Source organism: Dreissena polymorpha, chromosome 2, assembly GCF_020536995.1.
Source record: "Dreissena polymorpha isolate Duluth1 chromosome 2, UMN_Dpol_1.0, whole genome shotgun sequence".
Classification (NCBI taxonomy): Eukaryota; Metazoa; Mollusca; class Bivalvia; order Myida; family Dreissenidae; genus Dreissena; species Dreissena polymorpha.
In genome coordinates, this window is record NC_068356.1 from 148,059,240 (window position 1) to 148,083,028 (window position 23,789).

The following is a 23,789-nucleotide window of genomic DNA, read 5'->3' on the forward strand; positions in this document are numbered from 1 at the left end:
TAACATGAATACGCACACATTTCGATACTCATTCTGCATTTTGCGATCATATATGTACATATAAAACTTAATGTTTTAACGGTCTTCCGAAAGAAATTTCAGCCTAACATCTTGCAAGGAGCATGGTGAATAGAAGACAACGCTCAACATTAAAAACAAAAAGTTTGCTTCCAACAATACAAACGCATGAATCAACAAGGAAATATGCATCATACAAATAAGCTTAGTTTATGGAAAAAAAATCAGTGCATTTTTTATAAGATTGGGTAACGATTATTAATAATTATTAAAAAAGTTGATCTGAAACAAAGCATAAATTTATAAAGTAACCGATTTATACAAGTTCTCGGTATACGTTATGAGTATGAGCACTAATCTAATTGTACGTGCGTATTTTTAAGTTAACTTACACAATTTAAAACAATCAAATAAGTCACATTCTATCAATTAAATGAATTGCAAAGGAAAAACAAAACAGCACGTATTCATTTCAGCTACAAGCAAACAAGCATTCAACTGTATATAAGGGAAGCTCCAAGTATAAACAGTCGTCAACTCAACAGTAATTGACATCATGTGAAATAACTTAAATATGTCGGACAATGTGGTATATATTGTATTGTATTGTATTCAAAAGAAATAAAAAGTCTCAAATACATCTAACACATGTATAACTTTATAGTAAATATTAGTATAGACGATGAATGTTGTGAATTGAAATAGTGAGGTATAAAAATGTATGACGCACTCATACTTCTGACGTAGGGACAGGCATGCTTTATAGTATTTTGCAACGCGTTATATACATGCACGATGTTTTTTCTAGAACATACTGACTCTTCTTTCTATGACATTCAAAACACTTAAAAGACCCTAGAATATGGGTTCGCGCTGCAATTAATTGCGCGATTTCAGAAAGTAAACGCTATGAACGGAAAATATTCATCAAATAAATATTGAATAATGCTCGTGTCAATTCGAACACTTACAGTTACATTTTATTACTTAATGGTGCAATAATTTATCATGTAACCATCCATATCGCCGGAGATCTAATTACGCATTAGTACGTAAATAGTGTATGTTTTAGACGTCCTAAATTAACTACGTTTTGTAGTGAATAGTTGGACATGTAAATTTTACGAAATTACTGTCATCTTCAACAAAATCACATGTTTATCATGTAAAATATCTCGATCAGATCATTCAAACGACTTTCTTCCCAATTCATCCTCTGACGGACCTCTCTCGATAACTCAACCATACGACTCAGTATCGCCTGCAACATAGGATCAGACCTATTGACCACACCACTCTCGTCCTTGCACTGGTCACATCTGTTCCAGGGCTTCAGATGCAGCAGTTCCAGCTCAACCCTTTCCTTGTTATACCACAACAGTGGCTCTGGGTGCGAGATTATTGCCAACCGTGTCTTTGGCAATCTAAGTAATATATTTGAACCTTCGTTCATCATGTCCGTGATAGTTTCTACCCAGGTACGCTTTTGCTCTTCATCCAGTCCGCAAGCTGCCATTAGATTCCTGTCTGGTATCATATAATATGGCAGATGGATCTTAAATATTGCCGTTCTTAGTTTTCCAAGTCCTTCCCGAAGCCAATAAAACAAACTATGTGTATCAAACTGTGCTTGTGGATTGTTCTCTGCTAGCCAAAATAAATGTTTTTCACTGTGTATGATGCAATTTCCTTCTTTGCTAGCTTTAACACATCCTTAACCACCATTTTCAATATAACATGTATGTAAACCTGTATATAATTAAGACTGCTCACAAGTTCATTCTCCCCCGTGTTTAAGCAGATCCTCCATTGTACGTGTTGATATTCACTACCCTTATAACCAACAGGTGACAGAAATGCTCCCATTCGCACAAGTATCATCCATTTTAAACTATGAGTGTGAGATTTGGCGATTTATCAAAGTGAACAACATTGAGGGCGTAAATTGTAAATTGTTCAAAAGACAATCAAATCTAAAAATGTCAAAACAATCATTATCGCTATATGCCAAAGTTGGTCAAGTCCCATTTTATATACTTTTATGTTATGTAAAACAAGGAAATTGTATGTTGTGTGGCGTTTCACTTTAAGGTTATAAGACATTGAACGCACAGAAAAGGCAAACAATTGGTCATCGAATGAAGGGGACATTCAGAAACAAACCGGTTTTACCGTTGTCTGGCTATTCCTTATATATGTGAACACTGATGAATTTATCCCGTTACTGAAAGCAGATCACGATACAAGCACATCACTTACTGTAAATCAAGTGTCTCATCATCTAGCTTAATTATTTTATATAGGAATTTAAACAAGCATCTGAAAGATCATATCATCTTGATATTGTTGAAAATAAACGAAGCACAAGACTATTATAGTTAAATTAAGTTTTTCCTCTAACAAATTCTCTATAGAAACAGAATACACCAGAATATTGGAAGAGATCATAGCAAATGTTTAGAAAACCAAATTGACATCGATGATGAATATCAATGTGTTCTTCAACGGCATTTATATGCTGATGTTATGAATACAGTTTTTCAAAAATAATATATTCACATTACAAAATATGTTCAAGTTTAACGAACTAATTAATAGCTTAAACATAAGGTTTAAGATATATATATATATATATATATATATATATATATATATATATATATATATATATATATATATATATATATATATATATATATATATATATATATACGTCGGGTCGCTTTTGGCGATTTAAAAGAAACGTTGTTATAAATCGGGTTACAATTACGTCATTCGGCAACGTGTTCATGTACTATTTACGGATATATTTTCGTGCTTAGTGAGATAATTGGGGAAATGTTGAAAATATCATGTTTGTTGATGATCCAATACGGGCGTTTTCTTTTAAGAGGTGAAATCAAATAAATGCAACACTTTTTACTAGTATTTATAACTTTTACGTGAACTGCCCATCCACTACTACGAACAACTTCTACGTGACTTACATTTGACTTTAAAATAGCTTACTGTTGTATTGATATCGGAAGTAATGGATAACGTACATAGTGTTCACCATCGAACCGAGTTATGTTCATGTTGTTTATCAAGTGTTACAATTCAATTATGAATACTTTTGTATTAGGGTTAATAGTTTTATATTGATATTCATTTATACGTATTTAAACAAACTTAGTTTATATACATAAGTTAAGAAACGATCTGAAAACATTTTGACCAGCATAGTCATCTGTTAATAAGAAATATAAAAAATGATATAAGACTTCGTGTCACTTATACACTTCATGTCAGTACATTATTATTTATTTGATATGTTTATTAGACCCGTTAAAAACTGAGAGTGCATTACAATAATTTATGTGGGTTGTGTTGTGCTTATTATCTTTTAAAGCCTCTGACCAATGAAATACATGTTAATCAATACATATAGATGCACTTTGATAGTGTGCAAAATTGTCATTAAATCTATAACCTAGTTGGCAAGTAATTTATTATTTTTTTAAAACGGTACCGCTTTTAAAACCGAAAGTAGGATTTCTATACGTATACGTCCATTTCAACAAACGTGATTATTTTTAAGTTTGTAAGCGCAAAAAGACGGATTTCTACCTTGTAACTACCAGATATATTTTAATTGGCATAGATAAAATATTTTTCTTATTTATACTTAAATTTACTATGCCAAATAAGTTATGTGGCTTTAACCATGTGTTGGGAATTCAAACGAGACTGCACAAAACGGTATATGTCTTGAGAACTTCCTGAATGTAATTCATGTTAATTGTACTATATCGCCATAAAAACGTTTTCCAAACATTGCTAAAATGAGATCACTATGAACTTAATTAAATAGAAAACATTTAATCATACATTTCACGGCATGTCGATTTGTTAAAAATACAACAAATGCTTAGTTAAATCCAAATTGTGTGTTCCGCGTTTGCCCGAGATAATCAATGCGTCATGTTCCTGGACATCTTGCTAACTGTGAAAAATTGTTAACATGTATACTTAAAGGCACTTTTACGCTTTTATCAAAATGTCTCGACTCTTCGTCGTCGGATTTCGTTAACAAAAGGAATATTATAACACATACATCACTGTGAATATATCCTTAATATATATTTGAATTGGTCTTAAATTCGATACGTGATCATTAAAACTTTATACCACTGAAAAATAAAGCCACACAATCCCACAATCTAACACAATCTCAAAGGAAATCGTCTAATGTTAAATTTTGTTAATTTAAGATATTTTAATTGTATTTTTATTAAAGTTTTAATACATGCACACATGTAGTTTTCTTGCCTGGTCGTTTTTGTATATTATCCAATTTCCCAATAGAAAATGATTTTGGATTCAATAACTATTTGATTAATGGCTTGTATGCATGAACCACAGGCAGCAGTATCGTAAATTTACCCCCCCCCCCCTGACCTTACCCCCCCCCCCAAGCTTACCCCAGGGGTTCCAGATTGTTAAATGTACACTTATTGTGACGCGTAATAAAATTAAATCCATTGAGTGACATATAGCGAGAAAGATGAATTTAAATAAATATTAAAGTACATCCGGCTAAGTGAATGGTAACATACCAAGCGGAAACACCTTCGGGTTCACGGCATCATACCAAGTGCATGGTGTCATCTCCAAGTGAACGGTAACATTCACAGTTGTGACTTTTCCAGGTGTACGTTAACGTACCAAGTGGTTATACCTCAGGGTAAACGGGAAATTACCAAGTGGCGACTTCCGGGTTTGCGTTAACATACCAAGAGGCGACAACTCCGGATCTACTGGAACATATCAAGCTGTGGCACCTCCGGATGTACGGGGACATGCCAAGTTGTGTCATATCCAGACGTACAGTTACAACCAAGTGGTGACAACTGCGAGTGTGCGGGAAAATACAAAGTTGTGACACTGGCGGGTGTATGAGAACATACAAAGATGTGTCACCTCCGAAGGAACAATACCAAGCAGTGAAATCTCCGGTATGTTGGGGATCATTTCCAGCAATGCAGGTTTTGCGGAAATGTAGTATGATACTGATATCTGTTTGTGTATGGGGATAAACCGGCTAAATGCGGTTATTGTTTACGGGAAGTCCCTGAGCGTGAGAGTCAAGCAGGATTATGTAATTTTCGGACGAGACCCGCACCTAATGCACGGAACGTCGTGAAAAGCGATTGCCATGAGACGGGGGAATGTCGGAACCGTCGGAGTGGCTGACGTCGGAACCATAAGTCCGTGGCGGGTCTTCGGGCGGATAATCCAAACACAATCAAATGTAGAGATTTGATAGATTACATGACGCATTTCTCGGGAAGGTGTCAACCTACCGAAGTAGGAAAAACAGACATTCAATGCTGGAAATAAAGTTCATCATCATAATCATCTTGATCATCATCCTCATCATCATCATCATCTTCTTCTTCTTCTTCTTCTTCTTCTTCTTTATCATCACCATTATCATCATCATCATCATCATCATCATCAACACATCATCATCATCATCATCATCATCATCATCATCATCATCATCATCATCATCATCATCATCATCATCATCATCATCATAATCATCATCAATCCTCCTCCTCCTCATCATCATCATTATCATCATCATAACTATCATCATCATCAGCAGCAGCATAATCATCAATAATCATCATCATCATCAACATCATCGTCATCATTGTAAAAAACCGTGTGTATATCTTAAGTACTAGAAAATTTTGTTCATTTAACGTATAGTCTTCGAGAAATTCGAAAATACAGTAAATATTGTAATAGTCGGAACGGCTTAACAACATAAGGCTAATACCAGTTTTGTTGCAACATATACCCACTCTTATGTCTCTTCTTCTGTTTCAATACAAATAAGTATCGGGTCGCCTTAAAATGTAAAATAACCCATGATTACATTCCTTGTTTATCTCTAAAACTAAAAACACGTGCTGTTATAAATATTAACTATATATATTGATTCGATGGTGGAACACATTTGTATTTTGTGATGCGCATTTACTGGTGCAATATTATACGACTGTGTTTCCTGGTAATCAACTCAGAGTTGTAGCATTTAACATGTCAAATTTTAGATTACCGACAATTCAACTGATCTGAATTTAACATGTGTCAGTCACGTGACTTCCCTGATTGAATCACTAATATGTAAGTAATCACACGTTTCATTAAAATCTTTTGTATTTAAGATAATATGAGTACACTTAACAAACCTTTAAAATAAATTCCCACGACACTAGAAGCGACAATACATCAGGCTTCTTAGCTCACAACAACATATACAAGAGGAGATAAATCACGGAACAGATAAAGAAGATATATTTGCCAACATTTACAGAAACTTGTACTGAACTACTAAAGAGCTGTTTGAGGACTGGGTGCTGACATGACGTGCTCTGTAGTGGTATTTGCATACTGCAGGTATGTTTTCTGTTCTTTAAAAAATCCGCAATTCGAACTCTTATCAAAAAGCATATTTTGGGTCCGTTTCATAAACAATTCTTAAGTTTTTCGTAAGAATTTTGCGATTCTTACGTACGAACGTTCGTACGCCAATTCCTACGAACGATTCATAAACGCGTTCGCAAACTTAAGAATTCTCACGCATCTTACAAACGTTAAACCAGTCTACGTTCTTCAATTGAAGGTTTGAAATGACGTTACACTATACTATGGCGCCATCTATCAGATTAAGTCTACGAAAATCAATAAAACCTATTGATTACGTATAGATTTTATCTTCATTTTTTTAGGTTTCTTTGTTGACATTGAAATGCACTATTATTGGGCTAAAAATGGCTTAGAGTAAAATGCTGAAAGTTACTGCCAGCGTTTGATATATTTATCCGGATTTACAACGGAACGTTTTTATATTGATTGACATGTAGAAAATCTGTATTATTAAGAAGATGGTATTCCACATCAGGTAAGATTATAAATCTGCACGACATCGTGATAACAATCGCATTTATAAAACATTGACATGTAATGTTTTGTTTTTGAAGGTAAATAAATGTTAAAACTGGCTAAATTGTAATTTTCTTATAATTTTAAATGTAAGTATATGGCATTTAAGTTATAATACTAACTTTGTTTATGAGTCAGATGGTAATATTTGTAAAGATATTTGTGTGTTTGGGCTATTTTGTCAAATTCCCGTTCAAAGTCCAATATCATAAAGCGCGCAAAGGAATACGAAACAATAATCTCTTTGAACAAAACGTTCCTAAACATGCTTTGTGAGTAGGAATTTCGATAAAATAGAGGCCATTTTACAGAATATTGACATTAATATAAACACATTTAAAAGAAAACATAGCTCACAACAACCGATTTAGTGTAAGATTGTTCGGGTATGTTTCAGTATATTTTTCGTATCCGGGGTACATTTAAGTAAATGGAAGGGTACCCGACCACGGGGTACATTTAAGTAGTTCCCGAGCCGACACTGATAAATCGACGTTACTTACATGTGTGTGTGTGTTGCAAATTGGACACTTCTATATTAAATTGAATAATAATTCAATTAAGCTTTGGTAAGACATATTTTCTGATTTATAAAATATTTTGTAAAAAGTAACATTTATATGATGTTTTATGTCAGGAAATTATATTTGAAGTCTGCAAAAAAAATTGAAATTTTATCTTATTATTTCTTTATTAAATCAGTTATTCATCATGTCAGCAACAGTCAATCTTGTTTTTTTATAACAGTGATTTAATTATGGATGTGTGATAGTAATAAATTTTGTTTGTGTTTCAGTATAGAACAGATATTGTATGAAGTATATAAAGGCGATTCATTGACTACTTGCGCAGATGCATCCTGGGTGAAAGAAGTTATGTCTTACTTAGGCAGCATATTAGTCAACTGCATGTAATAACTTATGTTTTGTATATACCGGTAGTGGCTGTTATCATTATTATATTTCATACTCATTTACAATACTTTGTAACTTCAATTTTGTTAAAAAATAGGCATCTGAACAATACAAAACTACAAATAAAAATATATTTTTAGTTTGAATGTTTTGTATCTTTTAATAGGAAGTTTTAATTAAGAATTTGCATGTGTATGTGATCTAATGAAGACAAAGATTTCATAACATATCTTAATTAATTTAGTAACTGGTACATGCTAAAGTTTGGTGCATCCTGATGATTAACATGCAGTTATAAGAGTTTCAATCATGACTCAAAGTTTTGTTTCATTCCAAATAAATTAAGGATACATCACATTTTTGCACTGGTACTTTGTATGTTCTTTTTTTTTAAGAAATGTTGATGTGGAATCAATTAAAGAAGTTTCAGTGTCTCTTCTCTATTCTCTAATTTGAGCGATAGAGCTTGTCGGAGATTAAGATTGCCATGAACTTTTTTAATTAGAACAGTGAATAGTTACCCTTACAATAGAAAATTAAAACCCAAAGTATAAAGTAGAGAACATGCATGTCCGTGTCTTCTGTATCAATCAACCATCATCCATCATTCCATGTATTCCAGTGTGCTCCATACATTCTAGTTTGACATAGATGTAACTAACCTTTTAATTTGTATATAAGAGTCGCTTTTTTTATTATCCTCTATTCTGTATTTAGAAAATGCTTATCCAGTACTTCAAACCATGGTGCGTGGTAATTCAAAAGAAACGTTAAACTTTTACATTTGACCTTGTTTTGTCATCGCGATTTTGCAAACAAGGGAATCAACTGTGCTCTCTATAAAGATAAATCACTAAAATGTACAACAATTTACCGACTTTTTCATTTTAAAGAGAGTATTATTGCGTCATTTATAGAAAAAAGCATTAAAAATCTTTTTTTAATTTGGTAAAATTTGTCAAGACGATCACTCGCTTAGGCGGCCATATTTTGCGAACGCTACGACGGCCCTTGACCATTCGTAACTTTTACATTGGAACTGACGCATTCGTAGCAAGTGGTTGCTTAAGAATTATTTAATGAAACGCTCGGATTTTCTTACGAAGTTCGTAAGTATACTTACGTAAGAAAACGTGCGTACGAACGTTAATGAAACGGGTCCATTAGCCCGATCCGAATATAGATGTTTTCAACTCGCAAATATAGGATTATTGTCATTTTGTAATAAAACAAGAGCTGTGTTCGTGAAACAAAATGCCCCCTACTGCGCCGCTTCGAAGCCATATATTTGACCTTTGACCTTGAAGGATGACATTGACCTTGACATTTCACCTTTCAAAATGTGCAGCTTTATGAGATACGCATGCATGCCAAATATCGAGTTGCTATCTTCAATATTGCAAAATTTAACATTTGACCTTAATCTTTGACCTTGAAGGATGACCTTGACCTTTCACCACTCCAAATATGCAGCTCCATGAGATATGCATGAATGCCAAATATCGAGTTGCTATCTTCAATATTGCAAAAATTGACCTTTGACCTTAACCTATGACTTTGAAGGATGACATTGACCTTTCACCACTCAAAATGTGCAGCTCCATGAGATGCATATGCATGCCTAAATATCAAGTTGCTAGTTTCAATATGGAAAAAGTTATGGCCAATGTTAAAGTTTTCGGACGGACAGACGCCATATATTTGACATTTGAGCTTGAAGGGATGACCTTGACCTTCACCTTTCACCATTCAAAATGTTCAGCTCAACGAGATACACATGCATGACAAATATCAAGTTTCTATCTTCAATATTGCAAATTTGACCTTTGACCTTGACCTGAAAGGATGGCCTTGACCTTGACCTTTCACCACTCAAAATGTGCAGCTCCATGAGATGTACATACATGCCAAATATCAAGTTGCTGTCTTCAATATTGCAAAATTTGAACTTTGACCTTGACCTAGAAGGATGACCTTGACCTTGACCTTTCACCTTTCAAACTGTGCAGCTCCATGAGATGCACATGCATGCCAAATATCAAGTTGCTATCTTCAATCAAGTTGCTATCTTCAAATTGAAAAAGTTATGACCAATGTTAAAGTTTTCGGACGGACATAAGATATATATTTGACATTTGACCTTGAAAAATGACCTTGACCTTCACCTTTCACCACTCAAAATGTTCAGCTCCATGAGATACACATGCATGCCAAATATCAAGTTGCTATCTTCAATATAGAAAACGTTATGGCCACTGTTAGATTTTTCGGACGGACGGACAGACGCCATATATTTGGCATTTGACCTTGAAGGATGACCTTGACCTTCACCTTTCATCACTCAAAATGTGCAGCTCCGTGAGATGCACATGCATGCCAAATATCAATTTGCTATCTTAAATATTGAAAAAGTAATGGCAAATGTTAAAGTTTTCGGACGGATAGACGCCATATATTTGACATTTGACCTTGAAGGATGACCTTGACCTTCACTTTCTACCACTCAAAATGTTCAGCTCCATAAGATACACATGCATGCCAAATATCAAGTTGCTATCTTCAATATTGCAAAATTTGACCTTTGACATTTGACCTTGAAGGATGACCTTCACCTTCACCTTTCACCACTCAAAATGTGCTGCTCCATGAGATGCACATGCATACCAACTATCAAGTTGGTATGTTAAATATTGTAAAAGTTATGACCATTAAAGTTTTCGGACGGACGGACAGACTGACATACTGACATACTGGCGGACAGTTCAACTGCTATATGCCACCCTACCGGGGGCATAAAAAAATGATCGAGTGTTTATGAACGTCTAAATTATGCGCATGGTTATTATAATTTAATTTACAAGTAAAGAGGTGCATGATGACAGGTACACACCAAACATGCACGCATATCAGTTGAGTTTATTTATAACGTCAAAACAATTAAAACTGGGTAACAGTTATATAACAACAGAACATGCGCGGATAATTATGGATTAATTATCAATTTAGAACTACAGAATTGACTCTAGTATTTAAATCGGTACCGACAATTCATTTCCATACCAAACGAATTATTACTAATGTATTTAACTAGACAGGAATTCTCGCTTTAAGACATAATATTTAAACAGACATACGAATTGAACAATAAATGCATATAAACATAGTAGTAAATTGTTGAAAGTATGAACTATTGCATAACTATCACTTGCGACGATTATTGCATAATACGGATATAACATCATCAGAATGAATTTTAAAAGTTACCGATTTATACATTTACGCGGTACGTAATTACATTACTATGAACACTTATAAAAGTGTACGTACCGTTTTTTTCAGTTATCAAACACAACTTAAAAATCCAATAATACACGTCAGAAAAATTAATGAATTACGGCGGAAAAACAAAACACTATTCATATTGTCGGAAGTCAAACCCCACATGAGCTCATTAATATTTTATGTTTTAGACGCCCTAAAAAAACTACATTATGTAGTGAATTGTTGGACATTTACATTTCATTTAATACTGTCATTTACAACACAATTACATGAGCATCAGTACATTTATCTCATTGAGATCATTCAAACGACTTCCTTCCCAATTCATCCTCTTACGGACCTTTCGCAATAACTCATCCCTACGACTCTTTATCGCCTGCAGCATAGGATCCGACTCTTTGACCACACCATTCTCATCCATGCACTGTATAAATGGTATCAATCTGTTCATTAACTTTAAATGCAGCAGTTCAAACTCCACTCTCTTCTTGTTATACCATAACAGTGGCTCTGGATGAGACAGTATTGCCTTCCGTATCCTCGGCAGTCTTAATAATGTATATGAACCTTCGTTCATCATGTCCGTGATAGTATTTACCCATGTACGCTTTTGCCCTTCATCCAGTCCGCATGCTGCCATTAGATTCCTTTCTGGTATCATATAATATGGCAGTTGGATCTTTGATATTGCCGTTCTTAGTTGTTCCAATCCTTCCCGAAGCCAATACAACAAACTGCTTTCATTGAACTGTGCTTGTGGATTGTTCTCCACAAGCCACAATACAATGTTTTTCACTGTGTATGATGTAATTTCTTTCTTTACTGGCTTTAAAACATCCTTAACCACCATTTTCAATATAACATATACGTACACCTGGGTGTTATTGAGACTACTCATAAGTTCATTCTCACCAGTATTAAAACAGATCCGCCATTCTACATGTTGATATTTGCTACCCTTAAAACCAACAGGTGTCACAAATGCTCCCATTCTTACAACTTTGTGAACGATATCCGGGGGTGGCCAATAGCGACTACGTTCTGCCCATCTCAATAGTATGCCAGGACAGTGACAGCGTATAGAATGGACATTGTCTATATGCCAGGGCCCATAGGACCTCGGCCTTGATGGTCCTGCACGTTCATGACGCACCTTGCCTAAATCTACCTTATTGTTGAGATCAAAATATAACGTACTACTCAGGAGAACCTGCCCATTTTCATCCTCACACAGAGCATCGCGAATTAAAGTTGGTATTATTGTACCATGTCGCTCTTGTAAATGAAGCCTACAATGTCCGTGGTAGCACATGTCGGTGTTTAATGTAAACACAATAGTCCCCCTTGGTAATCTTTCAGCATAGACACCACCTTCTAAACATATGATGCTTCTAACTACATAAAGTTGATCTGTGTCACTTTCAAACAAGCGTGTCAGTCCCTCTGCCTTACTACCCGTAGTTATTATTAGTGTTCCAGGTACCCGTGCAGACTGCAGCCTATCATGCTCCCTGAAGGCGTCTCTCCGTGCCTTTCTTATGTGAGACCCATACCCCAGGCAGTTCATGATAGTACCTGTCTCTACGGAGGCCTTTTCACATTGAACCTGAATGTGCGGAAACCATCAATATTTCAGGAATAAATTATATGTTGCTAATATGTTTAGACTCATAGCAAATGTAGTCTAAACGGGTACTATACAAACCATAACATTTGTAAGATAATTATTTCGTTAAATAATGGAAATCATGAAGTGGTTAATTCTGTTTACAATATAAGCGCAAATGCATGTGTACATTATAAAGAAATGTGTCTGAAATCATTATGTTATGACCTATCGTACGAAACCAAATTCTATGTAACCTGCACATACACCAGTACATACTTTCAAGGTGAACTACACAATCACCAGTACTTACAACTTCAAGGTGAACTACACAAATACCAGTACTAACCAAATCTACGTGAACCTGACATACACCTGTATTTGCACAATCTGCGTGCAATGCATACACATAAGTACTTACAACTTCTGCATGAACTACATATGCACCAGAACTTACAATGTCTACTTCAAATGCACATAGACCAAATACTTACAACGTTCACATGAACAACAAATACACTAGTGCTTATATATAGTTTCTCCCTAAACAACACATACACAGGTACTTGCAACTTCTCCGCATTCTAAAAAATACACCAGTGCTTACAATGTCTACGTGAACTGCACATACACCACTACTTACAACGTGTAAATGGACAACACATACACCAGTACTTAAAATGTCTACTTGAACTGCACATACACCACTACTTACAACGTGTACATGAACAACACACACGCCAATACTTACTAGAGAGTGACGACTGTGAAGGCAGCTGTTCCGTGGAACACGTTCATCATCCGACTTATCACGCCAGGGGCCACCTTCCGCCATCTGTACAATTATGTAATTAAACTGCACATTTGATTATAAACTACTATTTGTGTCCGAAAAGCATCAACAGCACATCATTATGTGTTCGCCCTAACAAAAGACATGATCGTACCTATAAATATCATCTATAGTTTATTTACCGCATATGTAACATCCATTGTTAACTACGAGTGTGAGATTTGGCAATTTATCAAAGCGAACAAAATTGAGAGCGTTCATTGTTAACTCTTTAAAAGACTAACAAATTATACAAAATGTCAAAACAATCATTATCGCTTTATGCCGAAGTTGGTCAAGTCCCCTTTTATGTACTCATATACGTACAGATAAATAAATATTTTTTTGATAAAATGTTATGTAAAGCAAGGAAATTGTAAATTGTTAAAAGCGTTACGCTTTTACGGTGATAAGAAATTGAACGCGAAAAAAACGCAAACACCGACCTCGAAAGAAGGGGGCATTATTAAACAAACCGGTTTTAGCGAAGGCCTGGCTATTCCTGGAATCTGTGAATACTGATCAATTCATCCCGTTTCTGAAAACCAGATCACGTGACAAGTTCGTCACTGATTGTATATCCAGTGTGTGATCATCTCGTTTAATGAATTTAAACATGCATCTGAAAGATCATCGTATCTTGATATTGTTGAAAATAAAAGGAACACTATACTATTATAGTTAAATTACGTTTTTCGTCTCACAAATTCTCTATAGAAAAAAGAAAGACACCAGAACATTGTAAGAGATAATTGCACATCTGTTAGGAAATTGACATCAAGGATGAATATTGCTTTGTTCCTCATTTGCATTTATATGCTGATGTTATGAATACATTAATTTCAAAGTATTATATATTCCTTAAAATATGTTCAAGTTTAACGAACTAATTAATATCTTAAACAAAAGCGTTTAAAAAAATATACCTATATATTTATTCAAGCGCATGTTGTTATTATCATATAAAAGCTTTCGTATAAAGTATGTTTCAAGTTTTCAAATTCCGGTGTGATTTTTCTCCAAACACGAAAAACGAGGACGTCTTTGGCGATAAAAAAGAAACGTCGTTACAATAACGGTTTACAATGACGTCATTTGGCAATGTGTTAATGAAATATTTACGGTTATCTGTTCGTAATAATATTAATTGTATTTGTGCACATAACAAAATACTACAATCCATATGAACAGTTATTAACAATTCAGAAATATCACAGATAGTCACCATCATAGATAATAATACACACACACACACATATATATATATATATATATATATATATATATATATATATATATATATATATATATATATATATATATATATATATATAAACAAAAACGCTGTATTATTTTTTGCCGAAGCTTTCGACCTCACGGTCTTCATCAGCGGCCATTTTTTATTTTCAGATGTTTTATTATGAACGGAAATGACGTCGTGCATTTCCGGCGTCAACGTTTTTTACGCGCCCTTTTATTAACGTTTATTCTTGCACGTTGATGCCATATGGTCGGTATGTCCTTAGTTTTGACTTCCACAATTGTTCCATGGTTTTGCGGTACTCGTCCGACCCGCTGAGTATTTCGAGTCCCATTATTTGGAAATCATCCATGGAATGTCCGTCGGTGTAGAAATGTTCAGCTACCGGGTCACTGTGCTGTGTGCGAATACGCGACAGATTCAATAGATGTCGCTGGTACAGAGTTCCGCCGGTCTCTCCCACATACACGAACCTGCGACAGCGACGACAGTTGACCGCGTACACAACATTGGATGCTTTGCAATCAACATTGTTTCTGACGCTGTACTTCCTGCCGCTGGGATCTGTGAAATATTCCGCCTTCATCATGTACGGGCAAATGGCGCATCTTTGCGCCCCACAGGGCCCGCTCATATTGGGTTTTCGGAAGTACATCCTATTGTGTTTTTGTGCACTAGGATGTCTTGCAGGTTGCAATCCCGTATGAAGGCTACTAATGGGGGCTCAGAGAATACTTCCTTCATTTTATCAGACGTGTGCAGCGTGTGTAGGTGTCTACGGATGATACGGCCGATGTTGGGTAGTGCGCGCGAAAACGTTATCACCAGCGGAATCCTTGTATTATGCTCCGAGTTTGTCTTTTCGCGCAAAAGGTCCTCTCTCTTTTTATTGTCGACCTTTATCAATTCGGTCTCTACAAACGCCCCGTCATATCCACGGTTCACGAGCTGTGTTTTCGCCTGTCTGTGCTTCCGGTAGGCAACCTCCATATATATATATATATATATATATATATATATATATATATATATATATATATATATATATATATATATATATATATATATATATATATATATATATATATATATATATATATATATATATATATATATGGTTTATATTCTATTACACTTTATCACACGTATTGGTCAAAATTAAATTATAATGAAATATAGATATAAAAGTGCACTGGATAACCCGTCAAGTTTTGACGAAAGATCGTACAAAACTTATTTCCAACGGGGTCCAAAGCCGTCACATGTAGATCTGAGTGACGTAATATTATATCATAAATTCGTAATATATGATGGAAAAAAGTGAAAACGGTCTCACAATGTCATATTATGGTATTAATAAAATAATTCTTGTTTTTAAATACGAAAACACATCGTATGATGATGAACTTGACAGGATTGCATAAACACAGTTTATAAATGTATTACAAAATGGTTTACAGTTTAAAAATGTATAGCAATATAGTTTACATTTTAAAAATGTATTACAATATGGTTTACAGATCTAAAACCAAATGATAAAAAGTTAATAATACAGATACTCTTGTTTCTCAACTTTTTTCATTTCTTCTAATAAATGTTTCTTAACAAGTTTTTTGAACGTTTTCTTAGACTTTGTGCATCGTATATGTTTTTGCAAGTTATTCCAGTCTTTTATTGCATTATGGTAAAAAGATTTGGAAGTAAAAGTATCAACTGGATGTACGTGATGATCACCCTTATCATTAGATCTAGTCCCGAAAGAATGGATATTACTACATTTAGTGAAATTGTTGTGCATATAACTGGGAGCTATATTGTTAAAAATCTTATATACATGATACAGTCGCAATTGTTTACATCTATACTCAATATTCAGAAATGTAAGATCCTTAAAATCTGCAACACGAAGTGATGTTCTACAATGGTAGTTATGAATAAAACGTACAACTTTGTTTTGAGCTACCTGCAGTTTCTTTTTTAAAGTTTGTGTAAGACCACAGAACCAGGAAGATGATGCGTAGTCTAGATGGCATTGTATTAAGGAATTACAAAAAGTCTTCCTAAGGGACTAATTTAAAAAACTTTGTTGACGATATACAAATTTAATTCTTGAATTAACTTTACTTAAAATACTATCTACAATAGATGTACCTGACAAATCTGAATCTAAAAATGAACCGAGTTATTTAACTGTACTTGAAGATTTCATTTCCTGGCCATTACATGAAATAGTAAAATTTGGATTTTGCTTAACTTTTTCTTGGATCCAAAAAGAATACATTCTGTTTTCCAAAGATGCAAAGACAGTTTGTTATCAATTAGCCATTAACTGCAATTTTCTAGCTCTTTGCCTAGAACCTGACTAAAATAAGATGGATCTATGTGGGAAAACAAAATCACACTATCGTCTGCATAAAGAATAAGTTTGCAAAACGAACTAATGCTTGTGCTCATATCATTTATATATGCCAGGAACAATAAAGGCCCAATGCTTAGTGAGTTGATTAAGAAAATATCACGTTTGTGGATTATCCAATAAAAACGCTGTCTTTTTAATGGTAAAATCAATTGAATGCAATGCATTTGATACATATTTGTTGCGTTATTTAACCTTGTTCGATTGTATGCAAAGTGTACACGTTACAATACAATAAAACCGCATGCAAGTACAGAAACAAAGTAATGGGAATAGTAAATTCAACAGAAATATAACCTAAGATATCTGCCACGTATTGATTTTCAGAAAAAAATATGTTTATTACCTGTCGTTAATGTATCCAGGAGTTTCGTTCTACGTATTTTGGGGGCGTACTTGTGGACTTTGTACATATATCACATGAACGTTATCAATGAATCACGTGATGAGGCCGATGCATACAATCGAATATAAACACACTTGTTACGTTTATTATGTTTGAGAACATTTTAAAACGGTTTATCGAAATAGAATATAGTTACATTTTAAAGTAGATGATAACTCGCTTTGAAATCGCTTCTATAACTTTCGTTTAACCAAAGATGTAGATAACATGTTCTCTCTGGTTTAACACTCCGTCATTTACAGTGCTGTATCTTTTAAAGAAAAAGCAAGCAAAACTAATGAACACGCATGCAAATATTTAATTGTTCACAAACGAAAGTTGCTTATAACGCAATAATATGTCACGTTTAACGTGGGGTCGACTACATCCCATGCATGTATTAACCGATATAATAATGGTGTTTGGCGCAAAGTCGATTAATGGCTGTTGAACGCTAAAAATGGAAATTTAAATAACTAAATAAATCAAAATATTGTGTATAAATCAGCTGCTTTAAAGGATTATTATATCCGTGTTGTTGTTTTTTATAGAGAACTTTTCTGGACCATTCACAATACGCAAGCTTATCTGGGTATAAAAAAAAGACCCAACAGCCTTCCGTACAGTTTGATAATAAACACTGACGTGACGATATAGTGCGTAAAACTATACGTAAGTCATCTTTACGAGATAGCGTGTTGTTGATAGGAAGTTACTAAACCGCGTTGTTTTTAAATCGCTTATAACTAAGAAGTTATCACTACGCCATGTATCGTGCGACTCAGAATGGATTGTTGATTTGCGTTTGGATATAAAGAAAGTAGTTCGCGATTAACGTGTGCTTGGTACAGTACGAATGACAAGAACAAATGCGTTAATGCGCTCCGACAAGTCATGTTTCTTATAACAAAAAGTTCCCACGATGAAAGAACATGCTGGGTATGCTTTTATCGATCTATACATTCAGGGGATCGACGTTTTTATCATCAGAAACTTAAGGTTAATGAAAATTTCCGTCAAAGTTTAGTTTAAAAGAGATCTTGTAGTAGTCGCAGCATATTTTCAATTCGGATCGGTGGGTAAATCAGTCCTTACAGATCTCGTTTCTGCTCTATAACCTTGTTCAAGCTAGGGGACGTGTGGATGATGCATAAGCGACTACTTGATAAATTATTGCAGGAAAGAACTTCTAAAACGCAGTTATGAATGGTTTATTCCAGTAACAACGCAGAATACAGACAATCATTACATACAACAAAACTTTACATTATTGCAATATACAAAACGAGTTTTATCAATTTCAATGGTAGTACTCATAATGTTTAATCCTTCCTGTTTATAGTCCGGCTACACATATTGTTTGAATTACAACAACAATAAATAAGTAATAATAACATTTTAAATTATAAGCATATAAACACAAACAAGGGCTGTTTGTAAAACATGCATGCCCCCCATATGGGCTCTAAGTTGTAGTGACAGCCATTTTGTAAATATGTTTTTGTCACTGTGACCTTGACCTTTGACCTAGTGACCTGAAAATCAATAGGGGTCATCTGCGAGTCATGATCAATGTACCTATGAAGTTTCATGATTCTAGGCATAAGCGTTCTTGAATTATCATCCGGAAACCATTTTACTATTTCGGGTCACAGTGACATTGACCTTTGACCTAGTGACCTCAAAATCAATAGGGGTCATCTGTGAGTCATGATCAATGTACCTATGACGTTTCATGATCCTAGGCCTAAGCGTTCTTGAGTTATCGTCTGACAACCACCTGGTGGACGGACCGACCGACCGACAGACCGACATGAGCAAAGCCTTCGAAGGGGGGCATAATAAATCAATTGATTAGATTTAACTCAATCAATGTTATACGTTTATAAAACCAACTTACATGCCATATGCATGTACATTTCGCTGTTTGAACAGAAAGCGCAAACAATAAGCAAATAATTATTCAACAGAAATGTCATAAATGAACACGCGTTGACATATTTTTTGCGCCAAAAAAGATTAAACTAGATGTTAGCAAATACACGTTGAACGACATAAGCAAAATTCAATAGGCTGAACAAAGTATCTGGTTAGAAAATGTTTTACACATACAATCTTTGCATTCTAAACAATCTTTATCTCATTGACAACACAATATAAAATGTGCGACGTAAAATATAACTTAGTAATGATTATGCTTACAATGTTTCATATTAAATATCTTTACAAAAACCTTTTATTGGACAGCCTCTATGAAGAGGTTTGAAAACCTCCTTCAACATATATTATGGGGTAAGTGTTTAATAGTAAAAAAGAGTCACTAATATGATAACATTGATTAAGGATTGACTGCTCGTGTTCATTCACGATTTGCATGTTTGTTCTGTATTTGATCCAGCTTCTTAAGTATTTGATTTATCAATGTTCAAACACAAAGTTATACTGTAACAATACACTACAAATACACACATGTGACCAGCACAAAAACAAAACATAGCTCAAGTCATAATTCTGATACTACATTATTTCTTCAGAAAAACACGTGAAACACGCATACAATCCTTTGCAGTATGCATATGTCTTTAAACTGACATTTAGAGTGTATGCATGGTCACGTTCTTCGATGCCACATACACCTTTGTCATGAGTGAAGACTACATCCCCCGTCAATGAAGCTGTGATCATAACTGTAACATTTACACCGACAACTTCACCTTAGTAACGTCTTTCTGGTTATAACTTACAATTTCCTGAACAAACACAGCTTTAGTTTCACAACAAAGAAATAGTAGATAACAGTAGAATTGTGACATTATTAGTTCATTTATGAAGTTTGTTAAACAAAATATGAAGAAAACAGGACTAGGCACCGAACGTTCTCATTATATATCTGGATTATTTTCACACACTCAAATTGAAACAAAACATTTGATATACATATAAAACATACTGAATAAATATTGGCTTGGCCATACGCTTGTAGGAGCCTTCTTGTGTGCTTTCAATCGTCATTTGATATCAAGTAACACCGTCTGACCTCCATTCTAAGCCAAATGAGCTTATCAGACTTTTATGCTGATATGCTGATGACAATTTATGACTTTAAAATTAAAATCAAGTTGTAATCCATGTAATTTAAGAAGCATTAACAGTCTACAATAGTGATTCCATGTGTACATTATATAAATGAGCCATACACTGGGGAAATGGGCTGAATGCATGCCTGTTAAGTGTCACCGTTCAGTCCGCACAGGCTTATCATGGATGACACTGTCCACTTAGACAGAGTTTTTTATTTTAAGAAATCTCTTCTAAGAGGAAATCAAGTTTCGGCAGAAAGTGTCATCCCTTCACAGGCTTATTTTAGACGACACTTTTCAAACATGCATTCAGCCCAATATTCCCAGAGCGAGGCTCCTTTGAAGTGTCTCATCCTCAACTGAAGCTGGGTTTGAAATCAGGAGGGAGCAGGTCTATAGACGTGTAGTAAAGGACGTAGGCCGCAGATGTCTGGAAAAGGGAAAACAACTTAATAATATAGGTGAAATTAAACTCCAGAAATATTATCAGGAGAAAAACTCCTACCCGTTAGTCTTTACTTAAGGAAAGATTGCCTATACATGACAATACATATAACTCGATACAAGACTTATTAAAGCATGGTTGGGTTCATTATAAAATAATTTAATCACATGTTTTATTGTATGTACAATTTGTAACTTAAGTTTTGCAGGAAAGGAAGTCACATAACCTAAATGTTCATACACGTGATGGAAGCTCCTTCAAGTGAACAAAAGATAACACTGTTTTATTTAAATTTCATTGCAGTTTTATAAGATTGTAGTAGTTTCAAAACATTTTCTTAGATTATTTTTTATTTTACAAAACAAATAACATATCAATATGTGTAAAGATTTTACTATTCTTCTAATAACAAAATTGTAAAAAAGTAAAATATATTTGAGCTTTGCTCTTTGAAAAGGGGAATAATGCATGTGCATAAACTTGATTTTTGCTAAAAGAGACTTTACTGAAATGAAAATATCGTAAACTCAGGAATCGTTGCCCCTTATTAGCCTGTGTTGACTGCACAGTCTAATCTGGGACAACACTTTATGCACAGGCATGTAACCCGGATTTCTCAGAGCACAACTCATTTTAATTCTACCTTGACACTGGATTCCGATGTTTCATAGACTTCACTGTCATCAAACTTGTACCATTTCTGGGTGCATGGGTTTTTACAACAGGCTGTGTCTGGAGAAAAATACATTTATATATTATAAAGCATTCCTATACAACATGGGCTTACGATGAAATCTGTCCAAAAAAATCAATAACATTTTTCATGCTAGAAAAAACAACTTTAAATTTAAAAAAAATAGTGGTATACTTACAATGTCCCCCGTCCAGAGTTCCAAAATGATTCTACAACAAAAAGGAAAGTTTGATATCTTATGTCAAAAACACTTATTTAAACAATAATGGATGAAACAAAATGCATTATACAGAAAAAGTATTTTTCCTACTATCACATCTAGACTTGCATAACTTGTACTAATAGCCCTCTTGTCATAAATGATTGGTTAATACTTTTTATTAAACTTATTTATAGTATGTCAGAAACTTGAATTGATCTAGCTAGGCATTATTTTACACATAAATGGTTGGAACATATTGCATGAAATCAATTAGTATATATTTGTTACGTGAATCTGACCTATTGCAAAGAATAAATGTTAATCTGTTACTCACTGACACTGCATACAGTTTATAAGACTTTGGCCGTGGACCAATCACAAACGAGGACATATCCATCCCACTGGTCGGGAAGTCTACATGGGCGTTGATCTTGGTGCGCCACTGTCCCTCGTAAACAAACCTGGAAATGTCTGAAGATGTCAGTACACACATCCAATAATGTCTGAAGGTATCAGTATTCAGATCTCGAAATATCAGAATATGTCAGTACACAAATCTAGAAATGTCTGAATATGTTAGAACACAATTTTAGAAATGTCAGAAGATGTTAGTATATATTTATTGAAAATTTTAAGAAACAACAGCAAGATCTCTCATTTTGCCTTAGGAAAGCTTTTTAGGGAAAGCATTGTTGGAAAATTACTTAACTGAACATTCCTATCTTAACCTCCCCTTTACCTGTTGAGAGCAATTAGACGTATACAAAGCTGTTTCCAGATCCCCACCTTACCTGTTGAGAGCAATAAGCAGAATGTGAGGCAGTTTCCAGATCCCCGCCTAACCTATTGAAAGCAATAAGCAGTATGTGAGGCAGTTTCCAGATACCCACCTTGCCTGTTGAGAGCAATAAGCAGTATGTGAGGCAGTTTCCAGATCCCCGCCTAACCTGTTGAGAGCAATTAGACGTATACAAAGCAGTTTCCAGATCCCCGCCTAACCTATTGAGAGCAATAAGCAGTATGTGAGGCAGTTTCCAGATCCCCACCTTACCTGTTGAGAGCAATGAGCAGTACGTGAGGCAGTTTCCAGATCCCCATCTGACCTATTGAGAGCAATAAGCAGTATGTGAGGCAGTTTACAGATTCCCATCTTACCTATTGACAGCAATAAGCAGTATGTGGGGAAGTTTCCAGATCCCCATCTTACCTGTTGAGCGCAATAAGCAGTATGTGAGGCAGTTTCCAGATCTCCAGTTTCATGATAGCGTCTCTGTAGGTTCTACACTGGGGACATTGCCACTTGGAGCTACCCGTCATCTTTTCCTCGGCAGAAAACTGACGCAGGCAGTCCTAAAATAGGGAAATATAGGAGCCTCAATCTGGGAAATATATGAGTCTCGATCTGGGAAATATATGAGCCTCCATCTGGAAAATATATGAACCTCCATCTGGGAAATATATGAGCCTCAATCTAGGAAATATATGAGCCTCAGTCTGGGAAACATATGAGCCTCAATCTGGAAAATATATGAGCTTCAATCTGGGAAATATATGAGCCTGAATCTAGGAAATATATGAGCCTCCATCTGGGAAATATATGAGCCTCAATCTGGGAAATATATGAGCATCAGTCTGGGAAATATATGAGCCTGAAT

The 23,789-nt window shown here is 34.8% G+C and overlaps 2 protein-coding genes across 7 annotated transcripts in view; both read right to left on the minus strand.

Annotated features, from left to right (window-relative positions):
• Positions 1–23,789, minus strand: part of LOC127869380 (ubiquitin carboxyl-terminal hydrolase 8-like) — a 94,285-nt gene that overhangs the window by 43,509 nt on the left and 26,987 nt on the right. Inside the window, exons 23-27 of one of the 5 annotated variants that reach the window (XM_052411902.1) lie at positions 23,342–23,484; positions 22,469–22,595; positions 22,111–22,141; positions 21,882–21,970; positions 18,909–21,223 (exon numbers count right to left, since the gene is read on the minus strand). The exons of 3 other annotated variants lie outside the window; for them this stretch is intronic. In XM_052411902.1, coding sequence (XP_052267862.1) covers positions 21,149–21,223; positions 21,882–21,970; positions 22,111–22,141; positions 22,469–22,595; positions 23,342–23,484 — 465 coding nt within the window. In that variant the 3' untranslated portion in view covers positions 18,909–21,148. Of the gene's footprint in view, positions 1–18,908; positions 21,224–21,881; positions 21,971–22,110; positions 22,142–22,468; positions 22,596–23,341; positions 23,485–23,789 lie in introns of those variants that run through there. One more of the 5 variants, XM_052411906.1, reaches the window with a different exon arrangement.
• On the minus strand, positions 11,014–17,742 carry LOC127869382 (uncharacterized). 2 transcript variants are annotated; one of them, XM_052411911.1, is made up of 3 exons: positions 17,675–17,742; positions 13,571–13,654; positions 11,014–12,819 (listed from the first exon to the last, which is right to left on the minus strand). In XM_052411911.1, the coding sequence occupies exons 2-3, from the start codon at positions 13,652–13,654 to the stop codon at positions 11,479–11,481; spliced, it is 1,425 nt and encodes a 474-aa protein (XP_052267871.1). In that variant the 5' UTR covers positions 17,675–17,742; the 3' UTR covers positions 11,014–11,478. The 2 variants fall into 2 exon arrangements, with proteins under 2 accessions (XP_052267871.1, XP_052267872.1); XM_052411912.1 differs by having other exon boundaries at positions 13,567–13,654.

What these genes read in the sequence shown, in the direction of transcription:
- LOC127869382 (XM_052411911.1), bottom strand. Translation starts at nt 13,654, where the DNA reads ATGGCGGAAGGTGGCCCCTGGCGTGATAAGTCGGATGATGAACGTGTT. An exon ending in TTCACAGTCGTCACTCTCTA is followed by an intron (nt 12,820 to 13,570) that starts GTAAGTATTGGC and finishes CCGCACATTCAG; the next exon opens with GTTCAATGTGAAAAGGCCTC.